Source organism: Planococcus citri, chromosome 2 (genome assembly GCF_950023065.1).
Source record: "Planococcus citri chromosome 2, ihPlaCitr1.1, whole genome shotgun sequence".
Classification (NCBI taxonomy): Eukaryota; Metazoa; Arthropoda; class Insecta; order Hemiptera; family Pseudococcidae; genus Planococcus; species Planococcus citri.
The window spans coordinates 52,094,829-52,114,827 of NC_088678.1; the positions used below are offsets into that span (position 1 = coordinate 52,094,829).

Here is a 19,999-nt window from a genome sequence, read left to right on the forward strand (position 1 = left end):
ACTAATTATTTTCGTGACTGAAAAGTAAAGATTAATTTTCCTGTTCTGAAATTTTTTCGACCCATTGGCCCATTTTTCATCGAGATTTTGTAGGTATTTGAGCAGAAGAAAAGAGAGGGAAATCCATAAATTTAAGTTGGGGGTTTAAAAAAAATTCAAACTACATAATTATAAGTATGAACATTGAACATTTTTTTAGACAATTCTATCGATGAAATATTTGCAAGGATTTTTGACTCTTGAGCAGTCCAAAATTTATGAATTTTTGCCTGAATCCGGTTCTGAACCTCGTAATTTTCGTATGTACAATGTTTCGAGACTGGTTGAATTTTGAGCCATAATAATAGGATCCAAAATCAAAATCAACATTTGAAAAGCTCCGAAGAGAACTTTCATAATAAAAGGTAAATAAAAGCTGAAATCTACCATTTAAAAATTTGAAAAAAATTGTTTCTGAATACCTATCTGCTTATTTTTCTATTTTAAGTACTCTTTGGTGCCTCCCTTTTTTTTTTTTTTTTTTTGTAAAATCTGCATAAATTGAGATTTTTCAAAACCATAAGTTCTATTTTTCAAAATTTAAACCCAGAAGCATTGCATACTCACGATTCAAAAGCTTTATTTCCTTTCACAAATAATATTATCGTGGTGTTTTTTTTTGGCATCAAAAATTTGCAATTTTTGAAACAATTAGAACCGAATATTGAGAAAAAAAATCCAAAAAATTCTTCATGCATAACTATGCATTATAAATTCCATAAGTATATTTTTTAGAATATCGGCGTTAACCGAAGATCAAACATAGAAAAAAGAAACCGGTTTGTGCGGGTGCACTTATAGACCGATAAGTATTTGGCATTACGATGGCGGCGTTGTACTATAAAAATTTACTTAATAATTAATTTATATACGTTTCGAAGTGATCTGCATTCAAAACACATTGAGAAAAAAAAGAACTCTCGTTTTCATCTCACACGCTGTAAAACCGGCGTCGATAAAAAAAAAGTGCGTAACGTCGTAAATAATTAACTCGTCTACTTAAAATATATCTACGCAAGACGACGAGATAAGTAATAGGTATTTTTCTTCTATTAATATGGAACGACGTGTTGGGCGAATTTTTTTATGGATATGTACATACAAGTATTTTGTATTAAAACACACGCTTTGAAAGAATCTGTCTTCACATACGAGTATTACGATGATACTAAGTATAGTAAGTACAAATATGGATGGATTTGAATCCGACTCCTCCATCAATCAATTTTTTCCTCACACAGTACGCTGATTCGATTTGCGAAATTATCCACGCGTCTGGATCATTTTTCATACCGATGTTTGCTGATGAATCGTGATCGAAATCTCGTACTTATATTTTTAACAGGAATCGGAAATCCATCGAGATTAATTTCAATGTAACTCGGCGCGGCTGCGGCTGCGGCATGCGGCACGAGGTAAATAAAAAAATTGCCCGGTTATTTTTCACCACTGACGTCAAGTTCGTGTTATAAACCAACGTGTAAAAATACCAACTGCCAATAATGTAGGCGTAAAGGTATATAATAAGAATTTATTGAAATTTATAAATATACCGATAACTCGATGCGCGGTGTTTTTCATAGGTTGCCACATTCGTAATAAAAAAAGCTTCGAAGAAAAACTATTCTTTCATCGATAGATAGGTAATAGGTATGCATCGTACGTTGAACTTTGGCTTCTGTGGTTCTATACCTAGCTGTTTTGACTTCGTAGTGTTTCCTGGTTCCGTTTCGTATTATTTTGGATGCAGTTGTACGAATGCGTGATCGATATAGATTTTTGGTGGTGGTAGACTTGGTTTGGAGTTTATTGTTTTGAAAAGAATAAATTATTACGAAGGTGATCTACTGATGTACGTATTTGAATAAAATGAATTTATATCTCGATAGGCAGAACAATTCCTAAGCTGAACAAGGCCAAAACGAAACAGCATGCAAAAATACATCATCAACCAAAATTTCGGGTGCTTAAATACCTACTTTTTGCGATTTTTAGTAAATTTTTGGCCCAAAAATGCAAATAAAAATCAACTTTTATTTACCAAATTAACTCAAGAAAGCTGAAGTTTGTTTGTTGAGCAGTTTATGATGCCTAAAGCAAATTTTTGAAACATGAAATGTCCACAAATTCTACCCAATGATGTCGAAAAGCTAAAATTTACTTCAATACTGCAATTTAAACATGCTGCGAGTCGATTGAAAATGGCTTTAAGCCGTTCTGAAGCCTCCGGCCAAATTTTAAAAATTCCTGATTTTCAAAAAATGCCATAAAAACAGTACAAATTAGGGAGATACAAAATATTCATATTTCCAACATTCTAAAATCAACAGAAAATCATTGAAAACGGTGACAAAATTTCGCAAGAATAGCACAAAATATGAACAAAGTTGTTTCAATCAAAGTAATGGTGTGAAATCATTTTAAAATTCGAGAGAATCATGAAAAATTCAATAAATTGAGGTAAGAACTATAGAAAATTAAACATAAACTTTCATAAAACATTTCATAAGAATTGAACAACAAATTGTTGATAATGATGACAAATCGATAAAACATCCCAAAGTCTTATGAAATTTAAAAAAATTAACATAAAATAATGAAGAAATTGTTCAAAAGTATCAGAAAATCAATGAAAAAGAAAACATGAAAAAAGTTGAAAGTTGAGAACAAATTGAAAAAATGTAATTCAACTGGTGTAAATTACGTACTCTAATACGCCAAAAAATTTAGAAATATAAGTACCTATCGATCTAATTGAGATAAAAATGATCGAAAATGAAGCACAAAACTTCATAAAATATGTACTTCAAAAATATCTAATAATAAAAATTAGGTACAAACGGTTGAAAATGATATCTATAAAATTGATGAAATAACACCCCCAAAGTTTTATGAAACTTTGCAAAAATAAACCCAAAAATATAAAATAATTGCTTGAATATTAGAAAATCATTGAAAAAGAAATGAAAACGGTTTAAAATTGAGAAGAACCCGTACGGAAAAATACTATGGCGAACTATAGTATTTTCGCGAACTATAGTTAACTATAGTAACCATGAATTTTTTTTTTCAATATTTTGGGCAATTTATTGGCTTACAATGCCTGAAAACACACAATTTATCAGTGCAATGATAAATTGTGTGTTTTCAGGAATTATAAGCTAATAAATTGTCCAAAATATTGAAAAAAAAATTCATGGTTACTATAGTTAACTATAGTTCGCGAAAATACTATAGTTCGCCATAGTATTTTTCCGTACGGGAAATAGAAAAAATATCATCTAGATTCAAATGAAGTAAAACAACTTTCAAATCCCAAAAAAATTATAAAAAATTGGTCAATTTCAGGTGAAAAACATTGGAATAAAATAAATTTTATATCAAAGTAGGTATTGCAAAAATTGCAAAAATAGCGAAGAACCAAAAACAAACCGTTGGACATGATAAAAAATGGGAGATACATTCTAAAGTTTTGTGAAATAGGTCAAAACTAAATTATTTTGGAAGCATCAGAAAATGGTTCAAAAGAGCATGAGATTAGTTAAAAATTGAAAATAAATTGAAAAAAAATGTAGGCCTACAATTAAAATGGAGTAAGGTGACTTTGGAATTCCCAAAAATTCATGAAAAATTGGCTAAATTGGGTTAAAAACCATTGAAAATGAAATATAGGTATACTAAGTACTTCATAATATTTTCCAAAAATGGCAAAAAAATCAAATGAAAAAATGTTGGAAATGACGAAAAAGTTGCAAAATTATACAAAGGAATACCCACTCGTAGAAAATGTTGCAAAGATCGCTAGAAATTTTCAGAAAATAGGTAGGTATCTACCTAGGTAAGATTGACATAAAAATGATTGAAAAATCCAAAAAGTATCAAAATCACTACAAAAACATACGAGTAATAATGTACATAGGTATAAGCAATTTGAAAATCGTCTAAAATGCTCTAAAAGTTAGCTGCATTGTGATAAAAAATCGCTGAAAAGAGTTTCATGAAATGTTGCGGAAGTTAAATTTAAAATATGATATAAAAATTTTGTGTTAGGTGTCAGTAACGATTATGAAATCAACACCAAAATTATTGAAAATCAAAGCAAAGTCGATGAGACGTCATCAAACTGCATTTTTAAATAATGCAAAGTTTTCGTGAAATCTCTAAAAAGATGATCAAATTGATGTTCAAACGCATGTTCAAAATCATGAAAAAATCGATGAAATACAGTGTTTAAAATCTCAGAAACTGAGTGGGTGATAGAAAAATCAGTAAAATACCTAATGTAATTATTTTCAGTATTTTCAGAATTTTGAAAAAAAAATTAGTTATAGAATCAAATTTTTTATGCATTTTCCACCTTTTTGAGAAAATTTGGTCAAAGTGACAATAATTGGAATTTATACTGAGCTTTCAAGATAGATGTTCAAGTTTTCAAGTAAGTAAGTGTCTACTGAAGTTGAAAACTACCTCCTCATCAAAAAAATTGAAAATTACATTGAAAGCTAATCTTGCTCTTTTTTCAAGTTGGAATATCAGGATATCAAAATTATTAAAAGAAAAAAAAAACCAAAAAGTCAAAAATAAAGTATCATAATAGATCGTTACTAATTTAAAAACACCGAGTTGGAATATCAGTTTACGTTTACAATCCTGAATCCACCCTCGTCTTCATCAGCACTTTTTTTTTGAAATCAAGTTCTCATGTTTCCACAGTCACGGTCCCTAATTTTGAAAAAAATGACGGTTTGTTCATTTTACTTACTCCTTTTTCCCAATTTTTAATTAGAAATTCGAAAAATTATAAAACTAAGCTGTAATGCCCATTTTTCTCCTTTCATTTTTGATACCTAACTACCAAAGTCCAAAGAGGCTGACAAAAATTGCTGTTTCAAAATGAGTAAGCCATCTGATGAGCCTCAGAACATGCACTTCCACCATACTCCTGCATACATCACGAACACAATAATATAAAATTATTTACGCACATGAAAAAAAAAAAAAAAAAAAACTATAATCATTCCCATAAGTTTATATTAAGAATCACCTTCAAGCAGGCAATTTTTTCTTAAAAATACCAAACATATTTAATCGAAATTAGTACATCACATACACATACATTACCTACTACCTAATTTATTTTTCGGCAAAAAGATCACGAATATCGAACCTATAAACATTGTAGGTTAGCGATAGTGTAAGTAATTGCAACCGGTTCGGCTCGTTAAAATGTAATCATACTCGTAATACCAAAATCCGGTATTGTTTTCTCACGTTTGAATAATTTTCAAACTTCTTATTATCACTTAAATTGGTATTTTGGCCAAACTGAGCGTCTATTAATTTCATCGTTTAATACGTTCTCTTACCCTATACTTTATTTAAACTGGTCTCGTGTAATATTTAAAGGTAAGTACCTAGGTTTACGTAAGTATCATCAAAATAGTACTGATCTCTATACAATGCTCTCCGACTAAGTTTACCTATGGCTTGAGAAAATGACGTACATCTTCAGAAATTTTTTTTTACTTTGAACATAGCGCAGCGCAAATTTTAAGACAATAGGAAATTAATAAAATGAATTGGACGACCATAGACACCTACCTATATAGTATAAGATAAATTCGGGATAAATGTGCAGCTCGCAAATAGATATGACAGCTTATCATTAAATGTCTCGGAGACGGCGAAAACTCTGTGAAAACCATTACGTGTCTATTGTTCGCAATACTTTGAAAACCTTGAAGCGTGACAGTATTTATTTAAACGCGCTTTCTTATGATGATTTGGTTTTCGCGATGAATTTTTCTCGCATTGTCAAATGGGACTATGACCAAGGTGAACGGATCCCTTTACTCGAACCGCAGTACCATGCGCCATTTCAAACACTGCCCCCAAAACCACTTCCCGGAAGAGGTACATTATAAGGATGCACACCTATAGGACTAGATAATACCTACTCGTAAAAAAATCATGCCCATAAAGTCGTATTTATAATCCGAAAATCATTCTTCAAACATATTCGAATCTATTGTTGAAAAATCACATCGTACAAATACCTACTCGAAGGATATATGAGGACGACATGACGTTTAATCGAGAAATAAAAACAAAGCGATGAGAGCGGAGGTGTTACCGGTTGAAAAATTACGTTATATTTTTATACTTCTTATAAGTTCTCGGCGGCAAACAAGGCGGCTAACCGAGTCGTAAATTTATAACCGTACAACTTTATTAAGCTATCAAATTTTATCGAATGTTATTGTGAATAAGAAGAAAAAAAAAGTTGAAAGATCATCGATATATCTAAACACGACGATCGAACTCGGTATACCAAGATCATCATAAATTTAAACCATATCCATATTAATTACTTTTATTGGCCAATTTTCAAAAACTCAACAGGGACAGTGGCAGACGAAGAGCACCATCTCACACCAACGGGAAAAATTTCCTCTCGACGATATTTGCTGATGCGAAACCTCGAACCATACTCCGTATATCCTTTATTTGGGAGCAATTAAAAAATATTAAAAAAGGCGTGTAGAAATAATCAACGATAAAACACCAACGTACAATACACGTTTAGTGTTTAGATGGTGTTAGGTGTTTTTTTTTTTTTTTAGGGTGCGTTCTCGAAAGTCGATAATTGCTTTCTGCGGATCATAAGTCATCAATGTATCGCGTGCTCTAATAATTAAGCGTTTAAAATTAACGTCAAAAACCGACACGACGACGCGATGCTACCGTAACTTACGTTTAAAATTGGTACTTCTCGAGTTCTCGGCTCATTATAATGCTCCTTCTCAATACGACGATATGCAACTTTAATGACGTATTGGAAAGCTTATTGAGGTAATGCGAACAAGTAGGAAAAGAAATACATACCTCACATTTCCCATCGACGCAAACTCCAGCTTCGGCGGTGGCTGTTTTACAAGACGTGCCATCGATGACGGTATCATTGAGACGAGCGTAGAATTCGAATCCCAAAGGTCGACAATTCAGGGAGCATTGATTTTTGTCTACGAATGTTGGAAATTGAAAACTATTGAGTAAAAATGTCCTGAATTTTTTGTTTTGTTTTTGCTACCTACTATAAGAAGCAGAGATGGGATGGAGGGGAGGAGAGGGGAAGGGAGGGGGTTAATTTCAAATTGTGGATACGTTTTTGAAAGGAAACAGGCTTCTGGATTTTGTTCCTTTTTTAAAATGGATTATAGGAACTTTAGCTAGATGGCCGAATTTTAAAAAAAATTAAAATTTGGACACACAGAAGGCTGAAATTTGGTTTATACCCTATTTTCGACCTCCCGAGTGGATTAATGATTGTTTCAAACCATTTTGGGGTCTTCATAGGATTTTCGGATTCTCCAGTTGTCGAAAAAACGCTGTTAGTATAAGTAGAGTGAAACTAAAATTCAATTCCTATAAAGTGTAAGCCGAATTTACCTATCATCTTTGTGACCATATCGATCGCTACTTAGACACATTTTTTTAAACCATTTTGTGATGGTTCAAATCCACAATTCTCTCCAGTGATTATTTTTGAAAAAAATTAAAAAAATTATCGTTTGAGAGTACGCAAAGAAAATCAGTAGATTTTGATTTTTACACTTTATTTATTTTTTGAAAAACACTTTATTACTGAAGAAAATTTTGGATTTGAGCCGCACAAAATTATTTTAAAAATATGTATGTCCTAAAATTAATCGAGAGGGTCACAAAGATGGTAAATCCGAATTTATAAGCGCTGAATTTCATTTTACCCTATTTAAAACATGTTTTACTTTTTTTAGGGAACTGGAGAATCCAATAACCTGTCGGGAAGCGGCACAACAATAGGAAACCATCACCAATCAACTTAGAAGGTCGAAAATAGTAGATAAACCAAATTTCATCCTTTTATGTGAATTTCCTCAAATTTTGATTTTTATTCATTAGAAATGGGTCAAATTTGAATATTTAAAAATTCGTCAAAAATCTCAAAATTAATTTAAGCATCTGTAATTTTTGCTGCTAATGAATGTATGGGCTCCTCTTTCGATTTTTTTTTTGGCCGGTTCAATAAAGTTTGTGTCCTTTGGGATACTTCCCTCTGAGATTTTTACTTCGTTGAAATCGTGAAAACGTGATTTTAACGTCTTTTCAAAGAGTTATCTCATATCTGTATCTCAGAATTTGTCCCAAAAAATAGCTCAATTTCGAAAGTTACGGGAACAATCATATGAAAAATTATCGGGCACTAGTTAGTGTGTTTCAAATGTAAATTCTTCAATTTATGTGAAAAAAGTATGCTTCAACGCCTTTTTTAGGGGTGCCTAAAGTTGGGGGCTCTGGAAAAATGGTTCCAAATTACGAATATGCAGGGACCTTAATTCAACTTTTTCATCTAGATTATTGAATAATTTACCTCAAAACGTTACGTTTGGCGCAAATCGCAGGTTTCTAGTTTTTCAGGGGTACCCAAAATATTGAAATTACGGAAAATTGGAAAATTGGATTTTTGAGTACCAGCGCAAAATGTTATTGAGCTCAGAATTTGGTAGGATGAAGGTCATTCAGATACTAATAAACTTAAAAAAGCTTTTTACAGGGCTCAAAGGAGTAGGTTCAAAATGGTGATTCCAAAATTTTCCAAAAATCAAACCCCCCCCCCAATTTCTGCTCCCGAGGGCCGAAAATAGAAAATTCTCCTCGCATAACGTTTATCGATTTCAAACAGATATTTTACGCAAAAAAAAGTTTTTGAAAATAATACTCAGTGGTTCCTAAAATTATTTTTTATCAACAACTTTAGGAACCCCTGGAGCCCAAAAAAGGGCCATTTTGGGTTAACTAACCACGGATTCGTATTTTGGTCATTTAATTTGTTACAAAATTTTAAGAGTGGTTGAGTTGAGTCGATAAACTAGCATGGTGCAAAAAAATGGCCTTATGCAACTCCTCCTTTTCAAAAAATAATTTAAAATCATATGACACTTCGTTCGTTTGTTGTTTCAACCATCTTTGTAAAACCTAGACCTACAGTTTCTAGGATTTTCAAAAATGCCCACATAAGACTAACCATCCTATAAAAAATATGAGCGTGCAAAAATACATCAAAAGCCAAAATTTTAGGTGCTGAAATATATTTTTCGATTCTTGGTGGATTTTTGAAAATCAAATTTGGGTAAAAAGATGATGCGAAGAAATCAAAATTTTACCAAATTGACAAGGAAAGCTGAAATTTGGCATGTATTATATGTTGATCCCCTGAATTGATTGAAAACGTTTTCGAACCATTTTGAGTAGTTCTGATGCCTCCAGAAGATGACTTGAAATTTGAAATTTCAACAACAATTTTTAAAATGACTCGTAATTATTAGTTTCTGACTGAGCGGCCAAAAGCGTATCCATTTTGAAATGTAAAAAGCTAATATTGTTCATGTAGGTACCTTGTAGGTCTAGTACTCACCATCGTAATAAGCTTGCCAAGAATAATATTGACCAGCAAATGATTTTGTATTGTAATATTCGCATTGTATCATTAGAAAATCTTTCGTTTCTTTAGGACATTCCTGCAAAAATTACTCGAGATAAGTTACCAATGTATGTAGTAAAATTATCAAATATCCTTGAATATGAACAAAACTTACTTTTTTATTGCAAATGTGGCTTCTTTTGGAAATACCCAAGCATTTGTGAACTTTATGGCCTTTCCTTTTGTGATTATGGATGCGTGGACTGTCTGGATATACTTTATTGCTAAAATGCACATTGAAAGTTGAATTACATTAATACAAATCATATATGCCAAAGATGCCAGTTTTTTCAATTTATCCTTTGAATCATCAAAATTTGCTTTCAACATTATAATTTTGCAAAAAAAAAAAAAAAAAAAATGAAAAGAACCTCCACAGAATAATGCAGTTAAAAATCTTCAAAATTTTAAAATTATGATAGGTACTCTCATTCTTTCATTTAAGCCTCTTTTCGATTTTTCAAGCACTTAATGATGTGGATCTGATTTTGGAAGATCCCAAGTTTGGACTTCATTAGGTATCTATCGTACATGAGACTTTTTAAACATTCCTTCTTGTAATCCATCTATTAGTAAATAACACGCCTCTAAACCCATTACCTACCCAACCAGGGTGGTTTTAATTAACATAATTTGGATGTTTCAAGTCATTTTAAAAGTAAAACTGATTGATTCGACACGCTGTCACATTACCAATAACACATTAATAGTTTCAACAATAGAGTATACACCATCGTTGACATAGTAATTAAATAGGTAATGATCGAGTTTCTGGGTGTTCTGTAGGAGGATGTTTAACGCGACCGGTTCGCGACACGTTAAAAAAATACCATCTCATAATTTCTCACACTTGAGAAAACTGACGAAAGATTGAGATGAGGATTTTCTCCTCTCTAGATACATACCTGACATCGGTTCTGTTTTCTATACACGTTCTAATTTGCGATCTAACACCGCCGCCGCATGTTCTAGAACAAGGTGTCCATTCGGACCACTCGGACCATACCCCGCCATGATTCACGTCTGGTTTGGCGATCGCCGTGTCATCACGTGTCTGTAACCATAATACCATGTAATGACACACATGTCCGTTTACTTCGTTCGCACCTAATAAGTGTACAATGCGAGTACAGTGCATTGGTCTATAATGCAGAAAATGAAATGCATCTCTCTTCTCTTCTTTTTACACATACGAGTACATGTAAGCTCGTTAGGAAGTACTGATGGACATAATAAATGAGTTAGAACCTTAATAGGAACAATTCGATTTGATACTTCCGACGGTACAAATTTTTATTACAGCACATTGTTCAAACTGCGTTTAAATTACTTTTTACTAATACACTCTGTCCGGTATATTTTACAATACGCCACTTCACTAACCACAAGTCAGACCAATTTACATATGTAATCGAGCGTTACCCGAATATTCGTTAACCGTGTAAATAGTTTCGAATCTTACGTGTAACATACCAATGAGTCCTCATCCTCCCTCTGCATTCTGGTAGCACTTCGCGTGAATAGGTACGTACATGTGTAGGTAGATGCATATTTATTTATCTCATTTTTTACACCTTCACCTTCATACCTACTGTAACATGGTGTATGATCGCGAAAGAAGGACTTTGTCAGAGGGTACCGAAGGGGATTTTGTGATCGATTGTCGATTCATCCATCTATACGAAAGGACTGCAAGTGTTCACCTGTTCACTCAATATGAACTCTAGAGTGGATCACGAAAAAAAATTGGGGATTCCCTCCGGAGAAGAGATGAGTACATATTATTTAAATATACCATACACATCTGTGTCATCATACTTACGGAGAAAATGCCTTTTACGAAGTGCTTATACCTATGTACTTCTGATATATTTGGACCGTTCAGATGAATTCGGAAATGGTCAACGGTGTTTATCACACGAGAACACGGTCAACAGTAACCAGAACCAGAGGCGAGACAAAGTGATGTGCCGGGGGGGGGGGGAGACTGAAATTTTCCCAACTTTATTCGCCAGATTTTTTCATTTTTTTAATCCCCAGATCTCACCCTTCCCTGGATTTTTCCAGTTAATTAGGCGGATGTGGTTAGAACAAATTTTAGAAAGAGGAGTTGGAAACAAAAAATAATGTTGAATAATTTAAAATTTTCAAAAAAGTTTGTAATATTACAAAAAATTTGAATTGTTTTATTGCAAGGTTGATACTGAAATCAAAAATCAAAAATTGGCACTTTTCTTTTAACCAATTTTTCGTGTTTTTTTTTTTTTTACTTTTGGTCTTCGAAAATAAAATTCAAAAAGAGTAGGTAGACAACATAATTTTTGGAATTTGACCGACTGAAACGAGGGCAAACGCTTTAGAAAATGAATAATTTTTCAAAATAAAACAACATTATCTGTTTTTAATGTTGGAAGTTGATTTTTTTACTCTCCAATTTTGGCCAGAGGAAAAGAATGGGGCGAAAGCCGTGAAAAATTGAAAATTCGAAACGTAAAAAAGATCATTCTGGAATTCTTGATGACACAGGAAACTGGTTTTCTTTTAGTTTTCAGGAAATTATAATACCTATTTTTAAAATATGGATAAGGCCTGAGCGAGGCGAGGGCAAAAGTTCTCGAAAATACACAATTCTTAATTTTCTTCAGGACATAATTTTTACATTTTCAAAAAGAACCAATTTTGGTAAAAATCAGAAATTGTTTCGAATTTTTGGTAAAAAATAGAAAATTTTTTGATAGTTTAGCATTGGGACTTTATGGCAGTTTTGATAATTCATTAGGTTTTTTGGAAAATTTCAAGTACCTAAAACAATATTATTTTTGATGTGGAAAGAAAATTTTTCTATGTACTTTTGAATCTTGGTCAGAATAAAATGGAAAGGAGCTTTTGAAAATTTATAATTCAAGAAATAGTAAAAACCAGCGATATTGAACGGTGTTTAACCTTAACCTTAATTCGGGAAATAACAAGAAAAAATGGTAAAAAATCATGTAACCTTGACCGAAAAAAAATTCCCGTATTTAAATCTGAGTAACTTTAACCAATAACCTTGACCTTTATTCCAAAATTTGATTACCTTAACCGTAACCTTAACCTCGAAAATTGCGGTTAAAAACCGGTTATAATCACAAATTCTTTTCCGTTTTTTTTTCACCTTCTGGTTTTTGTAGAGCAGTTAGGAGTGTTTTGTTTTTGTTTAAAATTTTATTCATTTTCACAAATTGTAACAGTTCTGACTTTTGAGGAAAGATTTGATCAATTTTACTTGAATTTTGTAACTTTGAAGTAGGTGCTTAATCATTGGCGATTTTTACACCTGCAATTTTGATGTTTTTTTGTGAATTTTGTACAGTTTTGCAAAATTTTTAGAATAATTTGCAACGGCTATCAATAATCTGTTTTTTTTTTTTTTTTTTTAATGTTTCGAGATACTTATTTCATTCAGATTTTGGTTGTTTCAATTTCATTTCAACGATATTTTGAGCAATTTTTCAAAGTTTTTCTCAATTTTGTCAATTACTTGACAAGAAAAAAGATTTTTTCACATTTTTATCCAAAAAATGAGATGATTTTTCAGCTTTATGGCAATAAATTAAGACTTCTTTGGAAATTTTGACATAAGAGTGAGAATGTTTAGTGATTACCAGCAGGATTCTATGACGTTTTCTCTAAAACGTTTTCTCTAATAGCAAATTTTTCTAACGTCATTTTCTCTAAAACTTTATTTGCTAATGGCGAATTTCCTAACGTCACTTTTTCTAACGCATTTTCTCTAAAACTTTATTTGCTAATGATGAATTTCATCACTTTCTCTCACGCATTTTCTCTAAAACAAATTCCTCTAAAGGACAGAGCAAGACTTCAACAATTTATAAATTTAAGCAAAACACAGAGTTAATTTGAAAATATTTGAAAAAATTGAAATTTTTAAATATTTTTTGCAATTTTTTTGGGGAAAATTGAAACTTTGTGTAAAAGAGCAACATTTTTGACTTAATTTTTAGCAAAAAAGTGGAACTTTTTAATTTTTAACAGAAAAGTGTCTTTTTGGTGATTTGTCATATATTAGCCTTGAAAATTTCAAGTTTTAAAAATTGACTCCATAAAAAAACCGTAACCATAACCTTTATTCATCTATCAATTTTTACCAAAACTGTAACCAAAATAATCAACGTGGAAAAAAGATGTAACCTTTAACCGTAGCCGAAATTTTTTTCATTAAGGTTATTAGCATCCCTGGTAAAAACCCATGGTTTTTGGTATAATTCTTTGATTTTCTCAACTTACACAATCTCCCAAATTTTTCCAACGAACCTAATTTTTTCCAAAAATGTCCAGCTTGTTGACGACATTTTTCTGGTGGAGGGGAGAAGGGGGGTTGGTACGCCTTGACCGCGACAAAATAATGTAACGTTATTGTTTGACATTATTATTCATTTGGGCCCAGAAACAAAGTACGGGAATAATTATGTAAGTATATAATTTCAACGAAAACGCAAAATTTCATCAATTCAAGTCTGAGGGAGACATTCCTTTTGTAAGCAAGATGGCGTATGCGTGGGCATACTTGGTAATATTGTGTTTTAAAATAGGAAATACTTACATATGTATAATGACCAAAAAATTGGCACCACTGTGTTTCAAAATATTTTTCTAGTCTCAGAAATGATATTTTTCAATGTTTTGGCATAATTAATGCGAAATTTTTGCGAAGAAAAAAATTTTCAAAACACGAATTTATCTATAAATGAGCGATTTGCAAATTTTCAATCGCTCAATAGAACCTTATAGTAGTCTTTGGATTTTGACTGCGGCACAGCATAGATTGACGCAGAATCTCAAATAATTTCCTCTCTTTGAAGGTCCATATTTCCCCTTCCAAGAGTACGTTGGGGGGGGGAGGTAACATTTTTTGTAGGTAACTTTCAACTACTCAGAACGAAGGTCTCTGCTGAATTTGGTTCAAAATCCCATCGCAATCCATTTAATGTCCATGTTCTTTATTTCATGCAGGCTGAGGGGAGGGGTAGAGGGTTATTCGAATGCGTATTAGGAAATAGTATATTACAACACAGTAGACGAAAGTGAATGATTTCTTGTTGAGTGCGAAGATTGGCGGAACGAGCCGAAGGCGAGTGGAGCCAACGCACGAGACAAGAATTCATTCACTTTTGACTACTATCTTGTAAGATATTTTTCATTATAAATGCTACGAAAAAATAGAGCATATTTACTCCCGTTTACCCACCGCGAAAATTTTTTCCTACTGTGATTGAAAAAATTCCTCTTTCCATCCCTAGGGATGGAAAAGAAATTCTTTTCCATCACACTGTGACGGAAAAGAATTTACATTGACTATATGTTCTAAATTCTTTTCCGTCACAGTGTGATGGAAAAGAATTCTTTTCCATCCCTAGAGATGGAAAAGAATTCACATTGACTTATATATCGTAAATTCTTTTCCATCACACTGTGACGGAAAAGAGTTTCTTTTCCATCCCTAGGGATGGAAAGAGGAATTTTTTCAATCAAAGTAGGAAAAAGTGTATTTTCGCGGTGTGTAAACGGGAGTAAAATGTTACATTTTCGTAGTATGTATAATGAAAATTAATTTATTCTCAACTTCGCACCTCGAACGATTGGATGTAAAAACCTCAACGTACGAAAGAAAGTAACGAATAGAAAATTTAACCCAGCTAATGTCCACGTTAGTAGTAGCCTTTAGCTGAAATCGAAGGCGCCGATCACCTAATGCGTCTGTTTACACATTGGCGCATCTTTAATGTTTCGGAAATAGCCATCGGGCTTATCTCTATAACAAGTAGGTAGACCTATAATATACCAGTAAGTAAGTACTGAGATATACCGACGAAAATAGGCGTTCGATAAATTTTTTTACGATTTTCAAAATGAAATAAAACGCGCCAAGAACAATGTCCGAATATGATAACACGGATTTTAACTTTATCGCAGATACGTAATCGTTGAAAGAGTACTTTTAAATCTAGCTGTTGAAAAAGATCTCGAACGGGTTTGATTTGTATAACAAGGCCACCTGCTCGGAAACTCCCGTTGAGTAAGTAACAAGACAGTCGATCGCTTTAAAAAAAAAAAACCTATAAAGAGAGCCGACTTCGGCGATATGGCGTGGTCAGGCGTGAAATTCGTTGTATTATTTGTCTCTGTGCGCGACTTTTCAATACCATGTAGGTCCTGCGTTAGTCTGGAGAAATTCTTTTACTCGTCGTAGCTTACGTAGGTAAAATTTTTGGTACTAATCCAAGTGGAGATTTGTCATCGGCGGGCGGAAGATTGATTGTAAAATGCATAGATTCTTACGCAGGACGCACAGACCGCGCTGCTGCGTCGTCATAGGTACGTAATCAATCAATGTTATTTATAACGTTGCTTGTACGAAATAATGGCGAATTTATTTGAATCAATCACCTGTGTAGGCCTATAGGTGCACGAGACCGACCTCTACACATAAGATGTCATTTAAATTCATTAGTAATGCTTATGCGGATACATTGTTAAAAATAGCGAAACAATATCGTCGATTTAATTAGAAAGACGCGGCGTGGCGGCGTCAAGTGATCGTGTGCTCCGTGAAAGAGGCCAAATGTCGAACGAGTAAATTGACATTATTGTAAAGTTTGCCCAAATAGCTAAACCATTTAATCATCGTGTTGCTCGTACCAATGTTAATTGCTAATTTTGTTCGATGCGATGTGCAGATAGGTTCGATGCACGATAGCTAAGTATACCTAATTTCATATGTAAAAACCGAAACGCGAGTAATTATTAAACCGGTGTTAATTTCTACCTTAAATGTTACCGATAGAGCGTTTCGCGAATACTTATGAGTTGCTAAATTACGAAAACAATGCGAAAATTATTACTTTTTCTCCTTGTTTTTTCAAATGTCAACCTAATGGAATGCGATTGTGGATGTGATAAAATTTTGCACACGAATTGAATCATCGCTATTTATACGAATGCTGCTGCAAAAAATGCAAGCTGGACGTCTATACATTTACATAATTAATTGATCTATAAAAATTTATTTTTGATGATGACAAAGTTTCTGGCTTTCGATTTGCTTCGTTAAAAATCAACAATCTAAATTTATCTAAAAGGTCACTAATAAGTAATAAGAGAGTACCGATCAAATTTTATAGAGGCTGAAATCCATTTTTTGACTCCCTTGGACTCTGAAGTGCAGCCCATTTAAAATTCCAGCTAAAAATTAAAAACTCGCTAAAGGCTTTAAAACGGCTCAAAAATTGGTTGTTATAAGAAAATTTCAAAAATCTAAAAATGAGTTTCAACTTTTATTATTCAAAATTTCAGTGACGAGGGTTTCAAAACAGTGGTCTTTTGATGCAGCTTATAAGGGAACCTCTTGAGGTGTCACCCTCCGATCTTCCAATTTGAACGGGACTTCCATTTTTGGAAAGAGCATGGCAACATTTTTATGAATGTCTGGTGACTTCTTGATGGATTCTGGTGACTGGTGACGGATTCACCAGAAGTCCCCGAGTGGGTTTTTGACTTTATTTTAGGTGTTTTTATGATGAAAAAATCACGCGGATGCGCTCAGAGCCCTTTACATTTTTTTTTGAATGTCTGGTGAGTCTTTGGTGGATTCTGGTGACATTCTGGTGAATCTCTCACCAGAAGTCACCAGGTGAGTTTTTGACTGTTTTATGACGAAAAAATAACGAGGATGTCCTTAGAGCCTTTCAGAACTTTTTTGAATGCCTGGTGACTCCTTGGTGGATTCTGGTGATTTCTGGTGACAGATTAAAAAGAAGTCACCAAGTGAGTTTTTGACTGTTTTTATGACGAAATAAATAACGAGGATGTCCTCCGAACCTTTGAGAACTTTTTTGAATGCTTGGTGACAAGCCCGTATCCAGGATTTCCTCCTGGGGGGTGATGAATGACTCATAAGTAGGGGACAAAAATCACAAAATTACCAACGGGCTCATATGTATAAAAATTTCAATGGTAGGCACATTTCAGACCTTTTTATGCTGAATTTCAGCTTGAAAAACGTGTTGATCAGAGTGAGGTTTTTGAAATTTATCCAGTAAATTGTTTATACCTACTTATAATGAAATTCAGATAAGCACGAGCGAAGCGAGTGCAAAATTTTGAAAATTTGCCAATCCAAAGAGTAAAAAATGCTACATTTCTGATTGTAAAATTGATTTTTCTGGATTTAACTTGACACTCCTCACATCCTCAGACTTGAATTAGTAGTTTGTTCAACTAGGGAGTGATAATGATTTTTGACGATTTTCGAGATTTATTGCCCAAGCGTCGCGAGGAAAATAATTCAAAATTGTCGAAAATCATTTTTACTCCTGAGTTGGATAACAAAATCCCAGTACCTATTCAATTTCAATAATGATCAGTAAGCTGGAGCAAAAGAAGCACTTTTTCTCCCTTATAATAACGAAAAATATGCTTACAGAAATTTCAATTTCAAAAAAGGAATGCAAACAAAAGCATTGGAAATTCATAATTCAAGAAACAAAAATAATCAGTATAGGGAGATAATGTGATTTTCAATGAATTTTTAAGTTTGTAGCAAATTATCTTCCTAGAAACGTAAAACAACATGATTTTTTCCTGTGATTCAATGCAAGAGATTGTAGGAAATTATATTAACCTAAGGATTTTTTGGCCCTGGGGGGGGGCGATTGTACCCCAAATCACCCCCCCCCTGAATACGCTCTTGCTTGGTGGATTCTGGTGACATCTGGTGACAGAGTCACCAAAAATCACCAGGTGAGTTTATGGCTTCTCAAGAGGTGTTTTTACGAAGAAAAAATCATGAGGTTGTCCTCAGAGCCATTGAAAATTTTTTTGAATGCCTGGTGACTCTTTGGTGGATTCTGGTGACTTCTGGTGACAGATTCATTAGAAGTCACCAGGTGGTTTTTTGACTGTTTTTATGACGAAAAAGTAACGAGGATGTCCTTAGAGCCTATCAGAACTTTTTTGAATGCCTGGTGACTCTTTGGTGGATTCTGGTGACTTCTGGTGACAGATTCACCAGAAATCACCAGGTGAGTTTATGGCTTCTTAAGAGGTGTTTTTACAATGAAAAAATCATGAGGTTGTCCTCAGAGCCTTTGAAAATTTTTTTGAATGCCTGGTGACGCCTTGGTGGATTCTGGTGACTTCTGGTGACAGATTCACTAGGAGTCACCAGGTGAGCCTTTGACTTTTTTTGAGGTGTTTTTACGACTAAAAAATAACGAGGATGTACTTATAGATCCCTTGAAAAAATTTTTGAATGACCGGTGACAGATTCACCAGAAGTCACCAAGTGAGTTTCTGACTTTGTTGGAGGTGTTTTTATGATGAAAAAAATCACGAGGATGCACTCAGAGCCCTTGAAAATTTTTTGAATGTCTGGTGATTTCTTCGTGGATTCTGGTACATAGAATGAGATCGAATTTTTTCAATTCATAAGAATTAAAATATTCTACTCGTTTTTAATAATTAGGTAAACAAGAAATGCTCAGCTCTTGAGAAGATTTTATGTAAAAAGTCATCATCTTGAATCTCAACATCACGAACTCATGATTTTGCCCACTTATTCAATTTTTGTGAACATTCATCGTCCCAAATCCGAAGTTATGAAACCGCATAAATAGTTTGATCTCACTGAGAAATTCTAACAAAAAATTAGAATTTCCATCACTACTTATTGCAAGTCAATAAAACTCTTGAAATTTATAGGTCAAAATTCTCACTTTGAAGTGACTCTTCGTTTTCTGTAAAATTTTTCAACTCAAAATCATCACAGTCAAAGCAAAATTTTTGTTCAAATTTCAACTTGAGCATTCATCGCCGTTTGTGCCTCCAGTTTTGAAGATAGGCAACTTTACTCACTTATTGACACCCAAAGTTTCAGACACATGCCTAAAAATGACGAAAATGGTTGTCTGCAAGTTGTCAAGAACCATACAAAAATGGCGAGAAATTCGCACAAAAATCTGACAAATTAATGAGGTTTAGAAACAGTGATGATTTTTCTCAAGAAGGTTAATCGAAAAATAAATTATAAATTCGATGAAATTTCAACCTAATATGCATTTTTTCATTTTTTCTTGGAGGGGGGAGGGAGAAGATGTTTCAACTTCTGTTGATGAACGATTGTTAGCTAAAAAAAAAAAAAAACCGCACCCATGTTAAGTAAAAAGAAGAGTAAAAATGAACTGAAAATGCAACCTTCTCGTACTCTCAACCAAGCCCATATATCTGCACACGAATTTCCATCTCTCCATGTCCCTAAAATCGGCAACGGCAATTGAAATTCCATACAAAAATTAATAACGTTGGTGATACCTCCGGAACATTTATTATTTACATTTTAATGATTTTCAGCCGCGTATATAGGCCGCCATATAAACAAACCAT

The 19,999-nt window shown here is 33.3% G+C and overlaps 1 protein-coding gene across 1 annotated transcript in view; it reads right to left on the reverse strand.

Annotated features, from left to right (window-relative positions):
- Window positions 1–19,999, reverse strand: part of LOC135836400 (thrombospondin type-1 domain-containing protein 4-like) — a 53,175-nt gene that overhangs the window by 22,664 nt on the left and 10,512 nt on the right. Inside the window, exons 3-6 of the mRNA XM_065351217.1 lie at window positions 10,465–10,613; window positions 9,675–9,783; window positions 9,494–9,596; window positions 6,925–7,061 (exon numbers count right to left, since the gene is read on the reverse strand). Of these exons, the coding sequence (XP_065207289.1) occupies window positions 6,925–7,061; window positions 9,494–9,596; window positions 9,675–9,783; window positions 10,465–10,613 (498 nt within the window). The remainder of the gene's footprint in view (window positions 1–6,924; window positions 7,062–9,493; window positions 9,597–9,674; window positions 9,784–10,464; window positions 10,614–19,999) is intronic.